The 24,238-nt window shown below is 42.8% G+C and overlaps 1 protein-coding gene across 1 annotated transcript in view; it reads left to right on the top strand.

Annotated features, from left to right (window-relative positions):
- Positions 1–23,889, top strand: part of tekt3 (tektin 3) — a 28,391-nt gene extending 4,502 nt beyond the window's left edge. The window contains exons 4-7 of the mRNA XM_070858180.1: positions 2,880–3,023; positions 10,275–10,497; positions 13,869–14,023; positions 23,673–23,889. Coding sequence (XP_070714281.1) covers positions 2,880–3,023; positions 10,275–10,497; positions 13,869–14,023; positions 23,673–23,889 — 739 coding nt within the window. The remainder of the gene's footprint in view (positions 1–2,879; positions 3,024–10,274; positions 10,498–13,868; positions 14,024–23,672) is intronic.
- The last annotated feature ends 349 nt before the right edge of the window (positions 23,890–24,238 follow it).

Here is a 24,238-nt window from a genome sequence, read left to right as displayed (position 1 = left end):
ATGATTAAAAAAGGATTATTTATTGGCTCACCCATTGGTTAGCTTTTAGTTACCATTGGATTAAAATGTTTTGAAAATCTGGCAATGTGTATTTCAATAATACTGTGGCCTGATGAATGAAAATAAAATAGAGCGATGGAGTCTATTGGGGTATGGTAGGTGAGAGAAAGAATTCTTCTTGAGGGAGGGGAGAGACTCTCTCCTAATGGGAGGAAAGGAAATGGAAGGACACTTTTTGAAAGATCTAATTAGGGGGTGGTGCAGAGAGAGACAAAGAGAGTTATGGTGTTCTGAGAAGAGAGAATGAGCAGTACCCTGCCATGGGGTGAAGTAAAATAATCTATTGAGGGGGAAACTCTGTTGAATGGAATGACATACTCTGGCTCTGCTAGAGATAAGAGCTATGGCTGCTGTCAGAGGTTAGCAGGCCCATGTTATAACACAGTATGGGGTAAATTATCCTGGTCCAGCATCTGGGAATACTGGTTCACCTGTCAGGGAGTCTTCCAGTTTTTCCATCCATGACTCCTATCTCTGGCTCATCATGTGCACTGCCATGGGACATCAATTAGTTAGAACTCTCAACCACAATAAAGTCCTTAAAACTTCCTTTTAAGCTATTTTTATAGATCATTACTTTTTACTGTGCCATTAAATAGTGACTATGCACACAGAAACCGACAAGGAAGTGACAATTTAAATGATCTTTAATTGTGAAATAGCTTGTTACTTCTAACTTTTGTTGATAAAGGTGACCTTTAACTAGAATAATATTAGCTTTTGCATATTTATTACATTGCCAACTTGCCCACACACAATAATTTAATGGAATAAAAACTAAAACTTAGTTGGGTGGTGGTAGAGTATTGAAGCCCCATCTAAATTCAAACTCTTCCTTTGACTGTCCTCATTTGGTGAATTTTCTCAGTTCCTTGTTGCTATTAATGCAGCTTTGATATTGCATTCAATGCTTCTATTTCCACCAGGTCCTGATGTGTGGGTCTCACTCATCTGGGGGGGGAAACACCAAAGAAAATTTGACAGATTCATTCAGGCCAGCAGCTGGAAAGAACCTTTTTAATGATAATTATAATGATGATTCTGCCTCATAACATTTTCATAGTTGAAAACATTATAGATTTAGAATTGTAAATTGGGCATTGCAAATCAATTTCATGTCTATTTGTGGAAAATTATATAAAGCTTTACACTATTCCTTTATTTAGTGTTTACCAAAAAAGTATTCATTACAAACATTAGCTCAGCGATCTTTCATAGTAGATAAACCAAGAATTCATTTAACTTCAAAATGAAAGAGCCAGTGTGATCAAAGATCAATATGATTGATTTGTAATTCATGTGCTGATAACAAGTTGCTTTTCAAGGTTTATATATTTCTGTAAAATCTTCAATAAGACTGGTGAGGAGTGACTGCTGCCAATGAAATGGAAGCAGTTTGCACAGGCGCGATGCCAGTTCATCATGGGAGCTGGTTCGTTAAAAATGTTTGAAAAAGCTGGGAAGGGAGCGAGCTGTGGGAAAAACTGGGAAGGGAGCGAGCTGTGGAAAAAGCTGGGAAGGGAGCGAGCTGTGGAAAAAGCTGGGAAGGGAGCGAGCTCGTTTTTAAAAAAAATGGAATCATCATGTTTCCGGTTATTGGAGTGCACAGTATGTTTCGTTGACAGAAGTCACTCCGATTTCTAAATTAGGATTCTGTTCCTGTCCTCCATTTAATTTAAAACAGCCTTACAGCCTGCCAATCACAATACAACAGCACATGACTTTGATTAGCAGACCCAAATTCAAATCTTACTTCCAATTAAAATTGAATTAGGTTTCTTCCAGGGGCTGAGTTTTATGAGCATTTGTTGATTTGAAAGGATGAAGAGGGAAGACGAGAGGAGAGAATTCTGTTCAGTGAATGACAAATCCCCATGCCTAGCCAATGTTCTTCTTGGTTGATTAATTGGGGGAGTGACACTTGGGGAGAAAATATCTAAAATTAAGTTACAAACAACAAAGCCACTCAGTGAGTTCTGGTAGATGTTTATTTTTTCAAAGTAGAGATGCTAACCACAGTTACATTCCCATCAAGTGTGATCTATCGATTGTAGACTGACTCCAAATTTCTGAATCAAAAAGTGGAACTAATGTCAGCTTCACACACGAAAGAAGAACTCTGTCTGAACTATGCATTAGTCTTAATCATACTGCCTGTAGTATCATTCCAATTAGTTTAAGAAAATAAGTTTCTTGTAAGCATTGTGCATATACACTGGCCAAATGTCCCCATTGAAACCCACACCACCTAAAACTGCAGTTAACTACGGCATACAACACAATAGAAGAGTAGGAAATGTTGCATTCTTTATTACTCTAAACTCAGTGGGATAGATTTTCAACTTACTGACTGGGCATAAATCTAGCAATGTGGATCCCGTTATAGAACGTTACAGAACCCACCTTCCATTGAAATTAATGGAGATTAAAATCCGGCAGTTACTAAAATGGGCAGTTGATCCTCAACGCCAGTTTTAAACTGGACAGTAAATTGAAAATCCACCCCTGTAGCTGCAGAAAACAAAAGTACGCTAGGCTAAAATGTAAAATTTCTCCCAGAAAAACTGAAAATGCTGGAAATAACTCAGTGGGTCAGGCAGCATCTGTGGCGAGAGAAACAGAGTTAATATTTCAGGTCGATAACCCTTGGTCAGAATGTTCTGAGCACAGGTCATTGACTTGAAACATTAACTCTGTATTTTCAGCATTTACTGTCTTTCAGATTTCCAGGATCTGCAGTATTTTGCTTTTGTATTATTTCTCCCAATTAGGTTCCTATTCTTGCAGTACTGACGCACTAAGGTTGTTCATTTTCCCAGATCAAATAGAGGAGCCCAGCATGAGCTGGAACGGGATAGCAATGATAAAAACACAGCTTACAGAATTGATGGGAAGTGTCACCAGCTACGGAACACATCTGATGGCATCGGTTATTACAGAGGGGTGGATCGTATGGATGCTACGTAAGCTATTATTACATTGTGTAGTTACTGAATCGTTGCTTTTTAAACTAAGTAAATTTTTGTCAGTTGAGAATCTTAAATTTGAATGTTTTATGTAAATTGCCAGTGGAATATTGGTCATGTCTGATCTTATAAAATAAGAAAATGCACTTTTTACTCATACCAATTTTTTCATTCACATTAGTGATTGGGGAAAAGTGTATTCAATTTTGATCTTATCAACTTTATAGTGCCTTAGTAACTAAAGTCTAGTTAGAAAAGTCTTTTAATGAACATTTGCGTGAGAGTATCATTGAAAGAATAAAGACAATTATGACAGTAGATTCCTGCCTTTCTTTCAATTCCTTCATCCTCTATGCATGGAGGAGACTCTTTCATATGTGCTCAATCAAATTAGCTATTATGGTGCTTGGAAACATGTAAGGTTTGTAATTATGTGATATCAAGAAACGGCTGAGCGCAGTGGATACAGCAAAGGCTATGTGCCCCGACAACATCCCAGCTGTCGTGATGAATACTTGTGCTCCAGAACTAGCCATGCCTCTAGCCAAGCTGTTCTAGTACAGCTACAACACTGGCATCTATACGACAATGTGGAGAACTGCCCAGGTATGTCCTGATCACAAAAAGCAGGACAAATCCAATCCATCCAATTACCACCCCATCAGTCTACTCTCAATCATCAGCAAAGTGATGGAAGTTATCGTCGACAGTGCTATCAAGTGGTACTTATTCACCAATAACCTGCTCACTGATGCTCAGTTTAGGTGTCGCCAGGATCACTTGGCTCCAGATGTCACTACAGCCTTGGACCAAATATGGAGAAAAGAGCTGAATTCCAGACATGAGGGGAGAATGACTGCCCTTGACATCGGGGTAGCATTTGACCAACTGTGACATCAAGGAACCTGAGTAAAACATAAGTCAATGGGAATCAGGCGGGAAACTCTCCACTGGCTGGAGTCAAAACCAGCATGAAGGAAGATGGTAGTGGAGGGTGGAAGTCAATCATCACAGCCCCAGGACATCGCTGCAGGAGTTGCTCAGGGCAGTGTCCTAGGCCCAACCATCTTCAGCTGACCTTCCCTCCATCATAAGGTCAGAAGTGGGGATGTTCGCTGATGACTGTATAGTGTTCAGTGCCATTCACAACTCCTCAAAGAATGAAGCAGTCCATGCCCACATGCAGCAAGATCTGGATGACATTAAGGCTTGGGCTGATAAGTGGCAAGTAAGATTCACACCACACAAGTGCCAGGCAATAACCATCTCCAACAAGCGAGAGTCTAACCACCTCCGCTTGATATTCAACGGCATTACCATCGCTGAATTCCCCACCAGAAACATAGAAAATAGGTGCAGGAGTAGGCCATTCAGCCCTTCGAGCCTGCACCAACATTCAATATGATCATGGCTGATCATTCCTGATCACCCCATTCTTGCTTTCACTCCATATCCCTTGATCACTTTAGCCGTAAGGGTCACATCTAACTCCCTTTTGAATATATCTAATGAACTGGCCTCAACAACTTTCTGTGGTAGAGAATTCCACAGGTTCACATTTCTCTGAGTGAAGAAGTTTCTCCTCATCTCAGTCCTAAATGGCTTACCCCTTATCCTTAGACTGTGACCCCTGGTTCTGGACTACCCCAACATCGGGAACATTCTTCCTGAATCTAACCTGTCCAATCCCGTCAGAATTTTATATGTTTCTATGAGATCCCCTCTCATTCTTCTAAATTCAAGTGAATATAAGCCTAGTCGATCCAGTCTTTCCTCATGTGTCAGTCCTGCCGGGAATCCCGGGAATCAGTCTGGTGAACCTTCGCTGCACACCCTCAATAGTAAGAATGTCCTTTCTCAGATTAGGAGCCCAAAACTGTACACAATATTCAAGGTGAGGCCTCACCAAGGCTCTGTACAACTGCAGTAAGACCTCCCTGTTCCTATACTCAAATCCTCCCACCATTTGCCTTCTTCACCGCCTGTTGTACCTGAATGCCAGCTTTCAATGACTGATGTACCATGACATCCAGGTCTCATTGTACTTCCCCTTTTTCTAATCTGTCACTATTCAGATAATATTCTGCCTTCCTGTTTTTGCCATCAAAGTGGATAACCTCACATTTATCTACATTATACTGCATCTGCCATGCATTTGCCCACTCACCTAACCTGTCCAAGTCACCCTGCAGCTTCTTAGCATTCTTCTCACAGCTCACACTGCCACCCAGCTTAGTGTCATCTGCAAACTTGGAGATATTACATTCAATTCCATCGTCTAAATCATTAATGTATATTGTAAATAGCTGGGGTCCCAACACTGAGCCTTGCGGCACCCCACTAGTCACTGCCTACCATTCTGAAAAGGACCTGTTTATTCCTACTCTTTGCTTCCTGTCTGCCAACCAGTCCTTTATCCACATCAATACATTACCCCCAATACCATGTGCTTTAATTTTGCACACTAATCTCTTCTATGGGACCTTGTCAAAAGCCTTTTGAAAGTCCAAATACACCACATCCATTGGTCTCCCTTGTCCACTCTACTAGTTACATTCTCAAAAAATTCTAGAAGATTTGTCAAATATGATTTCCCTTTCATAAATCCATGCTGACTCGGACCGATCCTGTCACTGCTTTCCAAATGCGCTGCTACTACATCTTTAATAATTGATTCCAACATTTTCCCCACTACCGATGTCAGGCTAACCGGTCTATAATTCAATTTTCTCTCTCCCTCCTTTTTTAAAAAGTGGGGTTACATTAGCTACCCTCCAGTCCATAGGAACTGATCCCGAATCTATAGAATCTTGGAAAATGACCACCAATGCATCCACCATTTCTAGGGTCACTTCCTTAATACTCTGGGATGCAGACTATCAGGCCCTGGGGATTTATCGGCCTTCAATTTCCCTAACACAATTTCCTGACTAATAAGGATTTCCTTCAGTTCCTCCTCCTCGCTAGATCCTCGGTCCACTAGTATTCCCGGAAGGTTATTTGTGTCTTCCTTAGTGAAGACCGAACCAAAGTATTTGTTCAACTGGTCTGCCATTTCTTTGTTCCCCATTATAAATTCACCTGAATCTGACTGCAAGGGACCTACATTTGTCTTCACTAATCTTTTTCTCTTCACATATCTATAGAAGCTTTTGCAGTCTGTTTTTATGTTCCCTGCAAGCTTACTCTCAAACTCTGTTTTCCCCCTCTTAATTAAAACCTTTGTCCTCCTCTGCTGAATTCTAAATTTCTCCCAGTCCTCAGGATTGCTGCTTTTTCTGGCCAATTTATGTGCCTCTTCCTTGGATTTAACACTATCCCTAATTTCCCTTGTTAACCATGGTTGAGCCACCTTCCGGTTTTATTTTTACACCAGACAGGGATGTACAATTGTTGAAGTTCATCTATGTGATCTTTAAATGTCTGCCATTGCCTATCCACCGTCAACTCTTTGAGTATCATTCGCACGTCTATCCTAGCCAATTCACATCTCATACTATCGAAGTTACCTTTCTTTAAGTTCAGGAGCCTAGACTCTGAATTAACTGTGTCACTCTCCATTTTAATGAAGTATTCTACCATATTATGGCGGCGTAGGTTAACCAGCTTCCCACTGTAGTTTAGTTCCACTCCAGCGGGGAGCTTACTGACAGTGAGGTGGAGCATGGCAGCAAGGAAGATTGAGAAGAGGGTTGGAGCGATGATGCAGCCCTGTTTGACCCCGGTCCAGACATGGAATGGATCTGTAATGGATCCGCTGGTAAGGATCACGGCCTGCATTTCGTCATGGAGCAGGTGAAGGATGTTGAAAAACTTTCGGGGCATCCAAAATGGAAGAGGACACTCCATAAGCCCTCACGGTCGATAGTGTCAAAGGCTTTTGCAAGATCGAAAAAGGCCATGTATAAGGGCTGGCGCTGCTCCCTGTGTTTTTCCTGTAGTTGTCGTGCTGCAAAGATAATGTCCGTTGTTCCCCATAGGAGACGAAATCTGCACTGTGGCTCCGGGAGGAGCTCCTCGGCCACAGGGAGAAGACGGTGGAGGAGAACTCCAGCGACAACCTTCCCAGTGGTTGATAGCAGGGAGATTCCGCTATAGTTGCGCAGTTGGTTTTGTTCCCCTTTTTAAAAATTGACACGATTTCTGCATCTCTGAGATCACCCGGCATGCTCTCCCCCCTTCAGATGGGAGAGATGAAGTCATGTATCCATGCCAACAGCACCTCTCCGCCATATTTTAGCGCCTCAGCAGGGATTCCATCTGCTCCCGTAGCCTTATTGTTCTTGAGCTATTTTATGGCTTTTCCTACCTCGTGCAGCGTTGGGGTTTCACTGAGGTGGTGGCGGGTTGCATGCTGCAGGATGGGTTTGAGAAATGTGAGTCAAAGGCAGAGTCTCAATTGAGGAGCTCTTCAAAGTGCTGCTTCTAGCGGGCCCTGATAGCCTCGTTGTCCTTGTTGAGTATTTCCCCATTCTTGGCCAAGAGTGGGGTGGCTCCTTGGGAGTTTGGACCATAGGTGGCCTTGACTGCAATGAAGAATCCTCGCGTTTCATGGCTGTCAGCTAATTGTTGTATCACCTGCGCTTTCTCCATTCACCTGTTCTTTAGGTCCCGGGTTTTTTGTTGGATCTCAGCCTTGAGCCGTATGTAACGTTGTTTTGTAGCTCCCGAGTTGGGTTGTTGCTTGAGGCTCAGCAATGCTCTGCGCTTACGATCTATTAGCTCTTGGACCTTCTGATCATTTTCATCAAACTAGTCCTGGTGTTTTCTGGTTGAGTAACCAAGTGTCTCTTCACAGGCGCTGGTTATGGAGGCCTGGAGGGCAGACCAAGCGCTGTGGGCATTGAGCATCTTAGGGTCATCAAGGCATGCCAGAATGGCTGAGAGGCGCTGGCTATATAGGGCTCTCTTAGCTGGGTCTTTAAGTGCCCCGGTATTAACTATTTTGCGGCACTGATTCTGCTGTCCTCTCTGCTTTGGGGCTATGTTAATATTGATGATAGATCTGATTAGGCGATGGTCCATCCAGCAGTTGTCAGCTCCTGTCATGGCGCGGGTGATGCGCACATCCTTACGATCCCTGGCTCGGATGATGACATAGTCCAGCAGGTGCCAGTGTTTGGAGCGAGGGTGTTGCCATGATGCTTTGTATTTGTCCCTCTGGCGGAACAGGGTATTGGTGATGAGGATTTCGTGTTCTAGACATTTTGTCAGGAGTAGGCTGCCATTGGAGTTGGATTTCTCTACCTCCTCTCTGCCAATCACACCTCCCCAGAGGGCTGTGTTTTTGCCAATCCTGGCATTGAAGTCACCTAGGAGGATCATTTTGTTGCCCGTGGGGACGCAGGACAGGGATGTCTCGAGGTTGGAATAAAAACCCTCTTTAGCCTCATCCGTTGCATCGAGTGTTGGGGCGTACGTACTGATAACTGTGGCACATTGGTTCCGGGATAGGGTAAGGCGATGGATCATGAGGCGTTCATTAACCCCGCAGAGGGAGTCTTTGAGGCGGCCGATCAGTTAATTTTTGACGGCGATGCCGACTCCATGAAGGCGGCGTTCTTCCTCTGTTTTTCCTTTCCAGAAAAATGTTATTTACATGAGAACTGGATGATTGAACAAAATACTAGTGGGGAGAAATTCGCATAATTTGCACCTCTGATGTCATCGCCGTGCGCAGCGACCCATTTTTGCCCCGCAGCGCAAATTCGTTAGCGCCCCTTGGGGCCATCGCAGCCGGCAAAGAACGGCACTCTCCATTCATCAAGCTTGCAGTGGTCTACAAACTTTCCGTGTGCTCTTGAACAGCAAATTCTATCATTGAGTATCTGTTTCAGCATGGTGTCTTCTACAGGGGACCTGTGGCATGTGTGAGCAGTTCAAGCAACAGTGAGGCAATCAGATTGAAGAATCCTCACAGAGCCATGCAGATACTACATCAGGAAGTATAAATTAGATTATTTAATTCAATATAAAATTATGTACAGAAAGCAAAATAAAAAGATGGAATGAAAGCTGGTATTAGGAGAGAGCGAGAGATAAAAGAAACAGAAAGAAAAGGTAAAAGAAAGCATTTTTTTATTAAAATCTTTTTAAACAAAGCTTTAACAATAATGAAATTCTGAAGGAATGAGCCTCCACAATTGTAAAATTAAATTTTCAGGGCCAGAGAGGCAGTGATTAAGACTTATCACATCTTTAAAAATTCACTTACACCTGAATGTATCTCGCCTCCTGCATGGCAGCCACCTGGGAAGGGCTTCCCTAAATCAGGAGGGCGGGTGGAGAGAGCCTGGAGATCGGGACTTGGGGGAGGGAGGCTGGAGATCGGGGTTGGGGAATGTAGGCTGGCGCTCGGGGAGGCCAAATGCTTCCTTGAGAGGCTGGGTCTCCCTCACACTGTTCAATTCAAATTGCAGTGCTGATGATGATATCAAGCCGCGTCTTTGGTATGTTCATATAGACCCCCACCTGCCTTTTGTGAGTTCTTGTTCATGGCCTGAATTTGGCACTTTAAAATTTAAAGGGGCAGGACTGGGGTCAGATTGCTTGATCCGATATTTTAATCCCCAATCCTCTTCTACCTGTCGGGGGTGGGGTTAAACTCATGGGCTCTGTCTCTCTGAATAATGGATATGTCACCTCTACAGAAGAAAGTGGTTCTTTTTACGATTAATGAGGTGAAAGTAATTGCAATGCTGAATGGGCTGAACGTTTCCCAGATTCCCAAAGAGAAATCACTAAACAGTTTGGTATATCAAAGTTTTTTTTAAGATTTGTTGTGCTGTACTGTAATGTGTATATTGTAATTAAGCAAATGACATAAATATATTTTCAGTCACCCTTAACAACTGTGACCATTTTTACAGTGCTGCAATTGCAATCCAGTTTGTATTCCATTATTAGCTTCTTGCCAAACTTGTTACAACAGTTAAACATATAAAAGGATAGAACAGTTAAGTGAATAAAATTACTTGGCAAAATCACTATTCATTTGGCATATGTTTATCTCACTCAAAGAAGCTTTGGGAAAAAGTGAGAAGCGCACAAGTGGACCCTTTCTGAAGCTGTGATTCAGACACACTCAGAATATATAGGAGAAGTTCTACATTTATGCCTGACTTTGGCGTGCAAGCATTTTATTTTCTAGCACTGTCATTCTCCTTTCAAAAAGCACAAAATGTTCAAAGAGGAAATTGCCTATAGAAACGTGTTTCAAATCTTAGTAATAAATGTTTTTTTAAACAGAATTTCAGTTCCAGAGTCTTGGGCCAAGTATACAGATAATAACATTTTACGATCGCAGAGTGAACGGGTTGCATCTGCTAAACTCCGAGATGATATAGAAAATCTCCTTAATTCAACTTCCAGTGAGATGTGGAGCCAGTTCAATACCCTGAATGTGTCGTTGACAAACCGCATCTCTGAGACAGCTGATGCCAAAAACAAGTTGCAGACACATCTTGCTAAGGTAAACCGAGGCTTCAGGTTAATATGCCTGATAGGAGTCACATATCATCCAGTTTTAGGGAGTAGTGTGAGGCCTGTAAAAGCATTTTTGCATCATATCCAAAACAGCACATGGACATTTATGTGGGTAATAACTTTATTACATAAATATATCACTTATTTACCAAAAGAATAGGTTTGCTAGGAATTTGATAGCTAATGTGTAATGGTGTTTAAAGTATGACTTAAAGATAAAGTGTACAGTTTTATCATTTTGGATGTTGCTCATTACCTGTGAAAAGAGACTCAATGGCTGGGGAATTTTATTGGTGCTGAGAGGGGGTCCAGGGGGGGGGGGGGGGAAGGGGATCAGAGGTGGGTCAGGTGTCAAAATAGAAATGATTGACAGCACGGTGGGGGGCCCACTGTCAACCCACCTCTGTACTAGTCTCCCATGCATCGGGTCTGTCAACGCTTAACAGACCCAACACTAAGCGGTGGGGGAGGCAATTTAGATCATTAAGATATAGTTAAAAGTCAATTAAACACCATTTTACCCTGTACATAACATTTTTCCAGCTTTTTCATGAGGTTCATGGTGCTCAGGGATCTCGTCAGGTAAGTAGGTCAGATGTTCCATCTGTAAGCAATCTTCTGATTAGTTGACAGCTGCAAATGTGGTATGAAAGCTACCATTTCACAGCCGTTCACTTTCCAATCTTAGAAGCTGGAGTCTTCATGATTTGGAAGACACATTTGAGCTTTAAGCAGGTTGGAAGTGTTTGGAGTAAACTCTCTATCTACTGTCACCTCGTTGGAACAACCTCTCTCATCATTGATAGATCACTTCTGTCAACTGAACCTCACCTGCCATCTATTCCATCAGCATTGGTGCCCTTGGAAAAAATCTCACCTTGGTCCTCAGAAACCCACCATGATCAGCCCCAACATCAACATCACCAGGCACACCAGCATCACCAGGCACACAAGCAGCAGCAATAACAACACCAACCTTCTCTGCAATTAACTGATCCGGCACAGGACACAAGTCATCAGCACCTGACCACATTGCTGCCCGGGCGGCCAGGGATGGCTTCGCCATGGCCAGATTTATTTCACTTGATGCTGTACACCCTGGCTGCCACATGACGTGCCAGGTTGGCACCACCTCACACCAACACCATAAAGCATCCCTGCAATGCCCAAGCCATTCCTTTCACATTCGTCACAATTGCAGGGGTACTGTTATGTCTCACCATTCATTGTAACTCACTGAGCCCCTTCCAAAGGTTCACACAAATCTGTCCAAGAAGGCAAAGTGTTGGAAATAAAGATATTTATGTGTGACACCACATTAACAGAAATTTTACATAAACATTGGAGAAAACACCCAGGTGCCTAGCCTTGTGTGTTTTCAGTTGGTTTGCTTGCACAAGGATGAGGGTGAGTGTGAGGGATGGCTAGTGAGATGGGGAAGTAATAATGTAGATAGAGAGGGATGGGTGGAGGTGCAAGATAAATTAGTGTAAGTAAGGATGTGTAGGAGTAGGGTAGGGAAGGCAGGGTGATGTGGATGAGATGAGTGGGACAGCAGGATGAGGTTGAGTGTGGCTTTGCAGTAACGTTTCATAATCTACTGAGATCATTGAAAGGCTGGCGCCACTGCAATCAGCTCCTCCTGTTGACATCCTTGCTTGTGCCCTCTTGCGCAATGTGCAACCAGGCTGTGTTGTCTCCTGGAGAGGTGTCTTCTGCCCATTGGAAGGGAAGAGAACCTCCCTGCGTGCTGAGTCATGGGAGAGCCTGGGTGCAGCCGTGCATCTCTCTGCAGTGCTTGACAATGTTTGCAGCACTTCAATGTTGTAGAACACTGACAGCATAATTGTCAAAATGAATGTGGGCATGGTCCCTTTAAGGAAATCGGCTGATGACACGTCATCAAATTACTTCATCAGACCCATTTCCTTTTAATTGGCCGGGAACCTCGCTGGGTGGGCTTAACAAGCTCTATGGAGGTAAAAATCACTTGTAGAGAGCGATGGAATCGGTAGCGGGCCGGGACCTCACTCCAGACCCAGGCTGCCCCAGACCCGCCCCAGTGGCGAAATCGCAGCCAATGAGTTGAAATGGCTCCATGCAATATTAATAACACTTATTTTTAAAAGTTTAATGTCTGTGTTAAAATAGCAGACAAAGGACACTTCTTATAAATGCTTTAATGTATTTATTTCTAATATTGTGCTGTGCAATTTTAAGTATATAGTGACGTAAATTCAACATTTGCCAATCCTAGATCATCATTTACAACATTGTGATTTTAAAATTACACTTTTCACACATTTAAGGGAAGATTTTTTCAAAATGAGAGTGTTAGGCACATTGTACATGCTCGGTAGATTTCAATTTCACACTTGATATGCATTTATGAACCTAGCCATCTAGATTTTTTTAAATTAAGTTTGCAAATAAAGTGATATGAATTGACATGAGATATTGTAGCATTGAAAGTCTCCATTCCAAAGATGAATAAAATGTCTCCTGAGAGCAGTAACTAACAAGACTTGTCGGGATGCAGAAAGTGTTTTATTTAAAAAAACACAAGGAATGCCATGACTGACTGCTGTAAACAAAGTTATTGCAAAGAAAGATAAAGCATTATCAAGCACGAGACTTCATGTAAAGATAAACACAGCAATCAAGAGGTACAAGGCACAATTAACATTTAAAGTGGAATGTTCTCCTTTGAATTTTATTATCTCTTAGTCTGTGAAAATCTTACCAGCTATGCTAAATTTAATAACCTATTTAACCAAGTGATATGAGTAAGAGGTACTTTGTTTACCAATGACATTCCAAACTAACGTATACTATATACACTATTCCATCAGTGAGATGAGCTGTATTGTGCATATGTTAAAAATGCCTGCCCATTATAAAAGTATTCCACCCACCAGCACATAATGTAGCACGTGGGAAAGATCTCACCAAAATAAGGGCTGCAACATTATCATATTCTGATAAACCCGCAAATTTAGAAAGGAGAAAAATATACAAAGAGAAAAGAATGTAATCACCATCTGCATTGACCTGTAGATTATCTATCTAAAGTACGAGCACAAACAAACGTAGAATACAGACCCGATGTTAGCCAGAGATTTCTAAGGTATCCTAAATATTAATAGATTGCCAAACAGTCACCTCAATTTCGACAGCAGATGAAAAGAATGTTGTTAGACATTGCTGCATTCTGCTGTTAAGACTAATAAATTGGAAACTGTGGTCTCCCAACGTGTATTGTCATGATACAAAGTAAAAACAGCTGGGCTCTGTTCCCAGCAAATGTTACAGGACTACACCCATGATTTCCCTCCTGTGTTTTCTCTGGTTGTGCAGACTCTTCAAGTGATCTTCCAAACTGAATTGACAATTGAAAGCATCAAGAGAGCAATCAAAGACAAGGAAGCACCTCTGAAGGTAGCTCAAACCCGTTTGGATGAACGCACACGGAGACCAAATGTGGAACTGTGCCGTGATTCAGTTCAGATTCAGTAAGTCAATAAATGAAGATCCATTGCATACACTTCCACTGAGCAGCAACTACGATTAACAAATGAACGCTTTTGACTTCCTCAAACGGAAGCCATAAACCCACACTTTTGTTTTCTGTACAAAAACCTTTTCCTTTCTCCCCGCCAAAATATGACATTGAGCACCACACAAACTTACAAAAATAACAGACAGGAAAAGATCTACTGGCCCAAACAACCTGTCCCACACAGTTGTGATGCCTTATACATCATCATCATCATCATAGGCAGTCCCTCGGAATCGAGGAAGACTTGCTTCCATTTTTAGAATGAGTCCTTAGGTGGCTGAACAGTCCAATGCGAGAGCCACAGTCCCTGCCACAGGTGGGACAGACAGTTGTTGAGGATAAATGAGGGTGGGACAGGTTTGCCGCACGTTCCTTCCGCAGCCTGCGCTTGTTTTCCGCATACACGCACCGACGAGTCTCGAGGCGCTTAGCACCCTCCCGGATCCACCTCCTGCACCCAGGGCGGCCTTCGGCCAGGGACTCCCAGGAGTCGGTGGGGATGCTACACTTTACCAGGGAAACGTTAAGGTAGTCCTTGTAACGCTTCTTCTGTCCACCTTTGGCTCATTTGACATGAAGGAGTTTCGAGTAGAGCGCTTGTTTCGGGAGTCTCATGTTTGGCATGCAGACGACTTGGCCCGCCCAGCGGAGCTGTTCAAGTATAGTCGGTGCTTCAATGCTGGGGATGTTGGCCTGGTCGAAGGCGCTAATGTTAATGCGTCCGTTCTGCCAGGGAATTTGTAGGATCTTGCGGAGGCGTCGTTGGTGGTATTTCTCCAGCGACTTGAGGTGTCTACAATACATGGTCCAGGTCTCTGAGCCATACAGGAGGGCAGGTATTACTACAGCCCTGTAGACCATGAGCTTGGTGGTAAATGTGAGGGCCTCGTCTTCGAACACTCTTTCCTCAGGCAGCTGAAGGTTGCACTGGAGGCGGTGTTAAATCTCCTCATCAATGTCTGCTTTTGTTAAGAGGCTCCCGAGGTATGGGAAATGGTCCACGTTGTCCACGGCTGCACCGTGGATTTTGATGACTGGGGGGGCAGTGCTCTGTGGCGAGGACAGGCTGGTGGAGGATCTTTGTCTTATGGATGTTTAGCGTAAGACCCATGCTTTTGTACGCCTCAGTAAATACGTCAACAATGTCCTGGAATTTAGCCTCTGAATGTAGCTCGATGACAGAGGTTGGGGTGGTTTTGGACCTGGCCCAGAAACGGCGAAGGTTGAACAGCTTCCCACTGGTTCTGTAGTTTAGCTCCACTCCAGCGGGGAGCTTGTTGACTGTGAGGTGGAGCATGGTAGCGAGGAAGGTTGAGAAGGGGGTTGGGGCGATGACATAGCCCTGTTTGACCCCGGTTCGGACATGAATTGGGTCTGTAATAAATCCGTTGGTAAGGATCACAGCCTGCATGTCGTCGTGGAGCAGGCAGAGGATGTTAATGAACTTTTGCGGGCATCCGAAACGGAGGAGGATGCTCCATAAACCCTCACAGTTGACAGTGTCAAAGGCCTTTGTAAGGTCAAAGAAGACCATGTATATGCGCTGCTCCCTGCATTTTTCCTGCAGCTGTCGCGCTGGAAAAATCATGTCCATTGTGCCTCATAGGGGACTGAATCCGCACTGTGACTCCGGGAGGAGCACCTCGGCCACAGGGAGAAGGCGGTTGAGGAGGACTCTAGCGACAACTTTCCCAGTGGCTGATAGCAAGAAGATTCCTGCACAGTTGTGATGACTTATACATACAATATATCAATCTCCACAAACCCGGAGCCATGTAATCTTTTGGGAAAGGCAAAAAATGTTTTTTTAAACCCAGGCCAATTAGAATCATAGAATGATACAGCACAGAAGAAAGCCATTTGGCCCATTGTGCAGGCTCTTTGTTAGCGCTATTCAATTAGTGCCACTTCCCTGCTCTTTCCCCATAGTCCTGTAATTGTTTTCCCTTCAAGTATTTATCCATCATCATAGGCAGTCCCTTGAAATCAAGGAAGACTTGCTTCCACTCTGAATAAGTGAGTTCTTGGGTGACTGAACAGTCCAATACGGGAACCATAGTCTCTGTCACAAGTGGGACAGACAGTCATTGAAGGAAAGGGTTTGCCGCACGCTCCTTCCGCTGCCTGCACTTATTTTCTACATGCTCTCGGCGACGAGACTCGAGGTGCTCAGTGCCCTCCTGGATGCCCCTCTCCCACCTAGAGCGGTCTCCAGCCAGGGACTGCCAGGTGTCGGTGGGGATGCTGCACCTTATCAAGGAGGCTTTGAGGGTTGTATTTATCCAGTATTTATCCAATTCTCTTTTGAATGGTACTATTGAATCTTTTTCCACCACCCTTTCAGGCAGTGCATCCCAGATCACAACAATTAGCTGTGTAAAAAATGTTTCCTCATATTGCCCTTTTGCCAATCACCTTAAATCTGTATGCTCTGGTTACTGACCTTTCTGCCATTGGAAACAGTTGCTCATTATTAACTCTTATCAAAACCATTCATGATTTTGAACAGCTCTATCAAATCTCCTTTTAACCTTCTCTGCTCTAGGCAGAACAAGCCCAGCTTCTCCAGTCTCTCCACTTAGCTGAAGTCTCTCATCCCTGGTACCCTCTCTAAGCCCTTGACTTCCTTCCTAAAGTGCAGTGCCCAGAATTGAACACATTACTCCAGCTGAGGCCTAACCAGTGTTTTATAAAAGTTTAATTAAGGGGGAATTCCTCTCCGACTGCCGTAGACAATCAAAACTAGTCCAGAAGATCACATTGACCTGGCTTTACATTACAGGATAACTATCTTTTGTATGTGGTGATCTCCACCCCAGCCAGAATCTGGTCGAGTTCTTGCTTGAAGGAATACAACGATTTAGCATTGACTGCATAAGCTAGCAACATATTGCACAGGTCCATTATTCTCTGGGAAAGAAATAATACCTAACATCTAACCTAGTTCTGCCCTTACATAACTTATAAGCACGAGTTCAGCCATGAACTCATTGGATGGCGGTGCAGGCTAGAAGGGCCGAATGGCCTACTCCTGCACCTATTTTCTATGTTTATGTTTCTATGACCCTCTGGTCCTCCCTAACCTATTTAGTTGAAATAATTGGTCTACATAAACAAAATTTAATCTTCATTATTTTACAAACCTCAATCAAATCACTTCTAGGTCTATGCTTCTCTAAAGTATAGAGATCCATCTCGTTGAGCCTATCTAAGTAACTAAGGTATTTTAAACTGGGAATTAATCTTTTGGCCATTCTTTGCATCTTTTCCAAAGCCTCAATAAACCCCATCATATGAGGTGACTAAAACTGGGCAGAGTATTGTAACTGAAGCCTAACAAAGGTCTTGTACAAGGATAAAATGGTATGTTTCAATCTTATAGTGAATTGTCCTGTGAATACACAAGATCTCTATTCGCTTTGGCATGGTCATGGACATTTAGAGAATGATGTACCAAAACACCCAGATCTCTTTCGTTCACAACTAGTTTTAATTCTTTTCCCTGTAGGGTGTATGTATGTTTACCATTTGATCTGCCCACGTGCACGACATTGCACTTTTCTAACTTGAACATAATTTGCCAAGCACTGGCCCAATCCCCCAGCATATCAAGATCTGCTTGTAGTAGTCGAGCATCTTCTACAATCCAAACTCTTGCACATATAATAGTGTCGTCAATAAACTTGTGGATCATTCCCTTAACCTCTACAGCTAGATACTCAATGAAAATAGTAAACAGCAAAAGCCTAACACCAATTCATGTGGGACACCACCGATAACCAGTCTCCAAGCAGATCCAAATCAATTAACAACAATTTTCTGCCTATAGGTGCTCAGCCAATTCTCAAACCACCACAGCAGATTACCACAAATTCCACGTGATTCTGTCTTCTAGAGAAGTCTTTTGTGTGGTACCTTATTAAAAGCTTTCCAAAAGTCCAGCTAGATAATATCTACCAGGTTACCCTTAGGCACTAACCTGGTGGCCTTCTCCATAAATTGAATCAGATTATTTAGAGACAACCTTCAGGTGTCCCTCATATGCCTTCTCTGTCTAATTGGACATATATTGATTGCATTCCAAATAATTCCCTCCACTTAAATGGAAATATTCAAAATTGAATAAAAACTTGCTGACAGGTGGATTATGTATTGTAAGGCCACATCGTACATCTGACTATTTCATTTTAACTGTGCCTATTATTTTATCTCCACCATACTGTTAGGCTAGACAAACGCCTCCAGACCGGCTCCCCTGATGATGTCATTATTTAAACAATATTTTCCCAGTACCTAAATAAAGAGAAAGTAAATAAAATGAACATAAAAGTATAAACATTTTTTTGTTAACTGATCTATTTTTGAAACTTGGAGTGCTTCCCCTTTAACATGAATTTACAGGCGAATTTACCCTTTAATTACATATTGTGTATGTAATATGTTAATTAAAGAAAGAAAGAAAGACTTGGCTTTATATAGTGCCTTTCATGACCACCGGAAGTCTCAAAACGCTTTACAGCCAATTAAGTATTTTTGGAGTGTAGTCACTGTTGTAATATAGGAAACGTGGCTGCTAATTTGCACACAAGTAAGCTCCCACAAACAGCAATATGGTAATGACCAGATAATCTCTTTTTTTGTTATGTTGATTGAGGGATAAATATTGGCCAGGACATTGGGGGATAACTCCCCTGCTCTTCTTCAAAATAGTGCCATGGGATCTTTTATGGCCACTTGAGAGAGCAGATGGGGCTTTGGTTTAACGTCTCTTCCGAAAGACACTTCAGCAGAGTGTCAACCTAGATTTATTTTTGTGCTCAAGTCCCTGGAGTGGGACTTAAACCAACAACCTTCGGACTCGGAATGAGAGTGCTACCCACTGAGCCACAGCTGACTCAGTAAACATGAAAGAAAAATAGCATAATCTGCTGGACGACAATACTTTGAGCTCTGGCATCGGAGAGAGAAGGCCCAGCAGAGCCTGACACTCCAACCTGGATGATCCTTTTCTTGTCAGTTCTTAAACAGATCCACTAGGTGGGGTATCCTGCTGTGTAGCAAAGGATCACAATCATCTGAGCAGAGAAGAGACATGCTGTGGTTTGAACTCACTGTGCACTAACTCGATAAACCATTGTAGCTGGTCACACTCAGGGCTATGAAAACAACTCTGTTTCTGTTGGCACAGTTACTGACAGCCAATTATGTGGGACATATTTTTATTTCAAAGAAAGGTCATAGAAAGGTCCAGTATAGATAACTGGGAATTTAGGTATCATAACATATTTGCAATGGATATGTAACATGTATTCAACCAAACGAACAAAATATTTGTCATGTTAATTAATCTGACTGTCCCTTTAACAGATGCATTATAACAGGAATTGTAATTTAACAGATGGGGAAAAATTATATTCTCCTTTTGCCTCAGTGAATACTCGCGGGTATGACAGAGATTTTTTGCAGCACCTCAGAATTAGTTCTCAATTACTCACTCACTGGTGATGGTGCAGATGTGGTAGAGCTGAGGACAGGGAAGGACCAAGGAAATCTACATTAATAATAGAATGTCAAACGCTGTGTGATGTTTTTGAAACCCAGAGGTCTGAAACTGCACTTGTGCTAGTTCTAAACCTTGTCAGACTTTTTCATATTGTTCCCACGTAGCGGGAACAGTACCTTCAGATGCCATTCAGATGTGTAAGAATTCCTTCCCAGTGCTTGTTATCTAAATAACTTCAGTGACATTTACATTTGCTCAAAAGATACCTCAGGTAAGGATCTACATGCTCACCTGCTGATTTATAAAATATTGCCCTGCCAAAATAACTTATTCGATGCTTGCTCTTCCCTCATTCTCTATGGAAGGCTTTTCTCCTTGCCCTGCTATGGTTCCATGGGTGCTTGCAGCCTTCCACTAGCTTGCCAAAGTGGCTGTTCCTCATGTGTGAGTCAAGACAATAAATATTAGCAGGCTTTTTGATCACACGGTTTATCACGACAACTGAGCCCAATCAGGTCATCACTCAAAATCCATTCACTTAGAGGGAGAAATTCACCTGGTTTGTGCCACCCATTTGTGCTTGCGGGGGGCAGTAACGGGGTGCTAAAAGGCTACCGACTGGGTGCGGCGAATTCATCGACGCCTGCGAACTTTCCTCGTGGTTTTGCGTGGCGCTAACACTTACCACCAGGCTCTCTTTCGTCCCATAGATTGTAACATCATGCGGTGTGCAGTGCTTCATTAGCGCCCCGCATGTGATATTTAGTCCCGCCCCCTGCAGCATCACTGAGCGTCAACAACGGCAGCTGCAGAAGGCTTATGACCTCTGCTGGCCGCTTGGGCAGTGATATTTAAAGCCAGTGGTGGTCAGCTAGAGCAAACTTTATTACTCTCCCCAGTCTGGTGCCTTCTGATTGCTTTTGACCCCGCGATTCCTCGGCCCTCCGCTCTCTTAGAATGCTTGGGGCTGTTGTGCATCTAGTGCAGGTCCCGTGGTCCCACAGAGAGAGCATGTAGATTGGTTGAATCCATCATTGGCCCTTCCCTTTAAGCGAGGGAAGGAGCCTCTAAAGATAGCAGCGCTGCACTGAACATTGTTCAGCGCTCTGCCACTACTGCCCCTCTCACAGACTTTAAGGGAAATGGTAGCACTTGATTTAATGCTCCACTTCCCTTTTGGAGTGCTAAAGCTGAAGTTTTTGGGAGCAGCAAATCTTTTTCGCCTGCCAATACTTTTGTGACTCTTCAAAAGTTATTGCCCTTAAGCTTGGCATTAGGAGTCAATGTATTCCTGTCGGGACCAAGAGTTCCAGCAAGAGCTCCAGTTTCCTCTCCATTCATAGAACACAGACTAATATACTGCCCACAGTAGCATCCTGGCTGAGATCACTTGTCACCTGAGTACAGACTGAGGATCAAACCTAGGATCTTTCTGCTTTGCATTGCCCAGTGACACACTGAGCCATGCATTTCCCCACTAAGCCACTGGGGGAGCTCAAGAATGGATTTTTTCATTTAAGAGAGCACATGTTCATCAGTAGTGTTAGTACATATAAATTTAAAAAAACTTTGCCCATGTTCTTTTAGAATCAATGTTAGGTACTTTTGGATAAAAGATATTTGTTGCAGTAAACAGATGATTCTGCACATAGTCAACATGGTGTTCAGCCTTCTCAAGTGACCAGTCAGATCAGAATTTCCTATTGTGACTAATCTGTTAAAAATCCAATTGTAGAAGTTTAGGAGCCGATTTTCATTAAGGCCTCTGTCCGCCAAAGTGCTGCTGATGGCCGCCGAGTACTGGACGGTACTTTCGGTGGGATATTCATCGCCGAGGTCCCTCAAAGGTCGGCGGGCGGCAAATGGGCGATATACGCTGCCAATCTGGGCGGCAGCGGGCGGGAGGTCTCATTCTTGGCGGCAGAGGCGCTTGCCGCCCAGGATAGAGTTGGGCCCACGGAGGGTCGAAGACCTGAAAAAAAAATTGCAGCAGTAAAAAAATAAAAAAACTATTGGAAGACCTCTAGGGGACCCCATCCAGGTAAGTCACTGTGTACATTTTTTTTAAATGTTCACTTATCTTTATTTCAGGTTCTTCATACTCACCGTCGGGGACAGACGAGGCTCCACGCAGGGTCCACCCCCGTTCTGCTGCCGAGTCCCGCCGACTCCCGCCTACAGGAATCTGGGAGCTCGGCTGGCGGGAGGTCAGTTGTGCCACTTGGCCGTCTGCTGACGTCAGCGGGCAGTTCCCGGCAGCTCTCCCCTCTCGCCTGCTCCAGGCCACCTTGAAAGTGGCACTGAGCGGACCAAGGAGAGCAGTGTCGGTGGTAGTCGGCGGCAACAGGCTGAGGTGATGAATTTCGGCCTCAATCACTTAAGCTTCAGGTTTGCTTCTTAAAAACTTCAAAAAACCCAAGTGCCAACTTAGTCTGTCAGCTTCCACCCATTGTTTTAAGCAAATGATGCAACCTTCTGTGAGCCTCAGTGTGTTATCTGAGTCACCAGATTTTCACTGAGCACATTGTGAAATGTTTGTTGTAAAAAGGTGGAAACGGTATGAACTTGATATAGCAACGGTGTGGCTGAAAGAAACATAGAAACTGTTCTATGAAAACAGCAACCCTGCAGTTTTTCAAAATGTCTCACACATGCCTTCTTCACAAAAAATTTAAACCGGTTTGAACTTTAAAAAAACTATTTCTACTTGACATGTAGCTGATATTCAGTGACAACTGTGGGAGACTCGGTGTTGGTAGGAGACTAACGCTAATTTCCTGCTTTGTGAGTCTACACTGCTGTACCCTGTGTCAGGAGTTGCTCAGCATGCAGTACTGTACTTGGGTAGGTGTGGAGCCTCAATTTTCTGAAGAAAGAGAGGAAAACAAATATTTTCAGAGAGTTTATTAAACCCAGTGGGGTATGGGCAGTCTCGGTTCTGACTTTTGGTTTAACTCCTAAAAATCATTCTTACAATATGAGTAGCTACAAAACATTAAAAGTGCCCAGGTTATTTATTTTGAGAGAATGGCAGACATGTTTTATACTTTTATTTTCCATTTTAGCAAACAGCATTGTGATTTTACAGAATATTTTTGAAAATAGAAATAGTACATGAAGGATAACTTGCTGACAGCAGAAATATGGAGCTAACTTCATGAGTGAAAAAGATGAGCAACTCTGAGAAATAAGCTCTTATACTGCTGCTGACATAGGCCATAACTTGTACTTCTAATTATGTGCATGTTCCTGTTCTGTATAAACTATATTAACAAAAATTTGAAAACAACTTTGGAATTTTCTACCTCAAAATGCTGAATCATTAGTATATTCAAGGCTGAGCTAGTTTGATCTTTGGACTCTCAGGGAATTAAGGGATATGGGGATTGGGCGGGATAGTGGAATTGAGGTCAAAGATCAGCCATGATCATATTGAATGGCAGAGCTAGGCGCAACGGGCCGTATGACCTACTCCTGCTCCTAGTTCTTATATTCTTAAGTCTTTTTTTTCCTAAGTAATCTGTGCCTGTGATGAAATTGGGGACAGGATAATGCACTATAGGACCTACTCAAATAAATACAGCTTACCTATAATAGTGAGCAGATAAATTGGAAGAAAAGAATATCAGAAACTAATGTTTTATATAAAGTAAAACATTATTTGTGATCGATGGAATGAATCTTCTTCCTTGCAATTAGTATGCTGACCTTGAAATTTGATTGATTTAGTATGAGACTTCTCAAGTTTTCACTTATTTAAACCCCCGACGTTGCCATGGAATCTTTCTCCTGATAAGAATTGTGGGAAAATATAGTCCTGGTGTAGGTTCATCTTCACAGCAGGAGATTCATGACTTAAATGAGTCTTTATTCATCCACAATAATTAGCAGGACAAAGAAACAACGTGAACCAAATAAGTAATCACAGTATTCCCCAATCAAAAGAACAAGACATAAGTAAGGAATATTCACAGTCATCAAATGGAAAGAGCAGAAAGTGATGTAATGAAATAAATAATTTCATCACTGCAGTTGTTTTCCATTTAAAGCCTGATCGTAGAAAGTATCGAGGTTATTGTTTTCTTTGTGTTTATCATAGCCTTGTTAATGAAGTCCATGAACTTGACACCACCATCCAGACCTTGCAGCAGAGGCTAAAGGATGCAGAAGACGCACTACAAATGCTGGTACATACAAAATCAACCTTGGAGTACGACCTCTCTGTTAAAGCAAACTCACTTTTCATTGATCAGGAAAAATGTATGGGAATGCGTAAAAGTTTTCCAAGTACCCCGAGACTGGTTGGATACACGTGAAGAAAAAAATTGACACTTAACGTTAATTTACAATGAACAGATTTACTATGCATCATCAAATTGCTTAAAATTATACTTTGACTATTTCACTGGTGATGGGGAGCTGTGGTAGTTCTTTACTGAGTTTAAAAGACCTGTAACTCACAAATGTTGCAGGCACCAGTGAGTTACGATCTTTTGACAAATTAAAGACTGAAGGTCAACATCATCACTGAAGTATTTATTTACTTTATAGGTGCTTCGTTCCTCATAGAATAATCTTGTCAATGAATGTTGGTACACTGAATGCCATTGACATTTTATGGATTATTTCACACAACCTAATTATCATTTTTGATTTTTAGACATG

The sequence above is a fragment of the Pristiophorus japonicus genome, chromosome 16, assembly GCF_044704955.1.
Source record: "Pristiophorus japonicus isolate sPriJap1 chromosome 16, sPriJap1.hap1, whole genome shotgun sequence".
NCBI lineage: Eukaryota > Metazoa > Chordata > Chondrichthyes > Pristiophoridae > Pristiophorus > Pristiophorus japonicus.
Note: the sequence above shows the minus strand (reverse complement) of the source record. Positions and strands in the feature narration are given on the sequence as shown.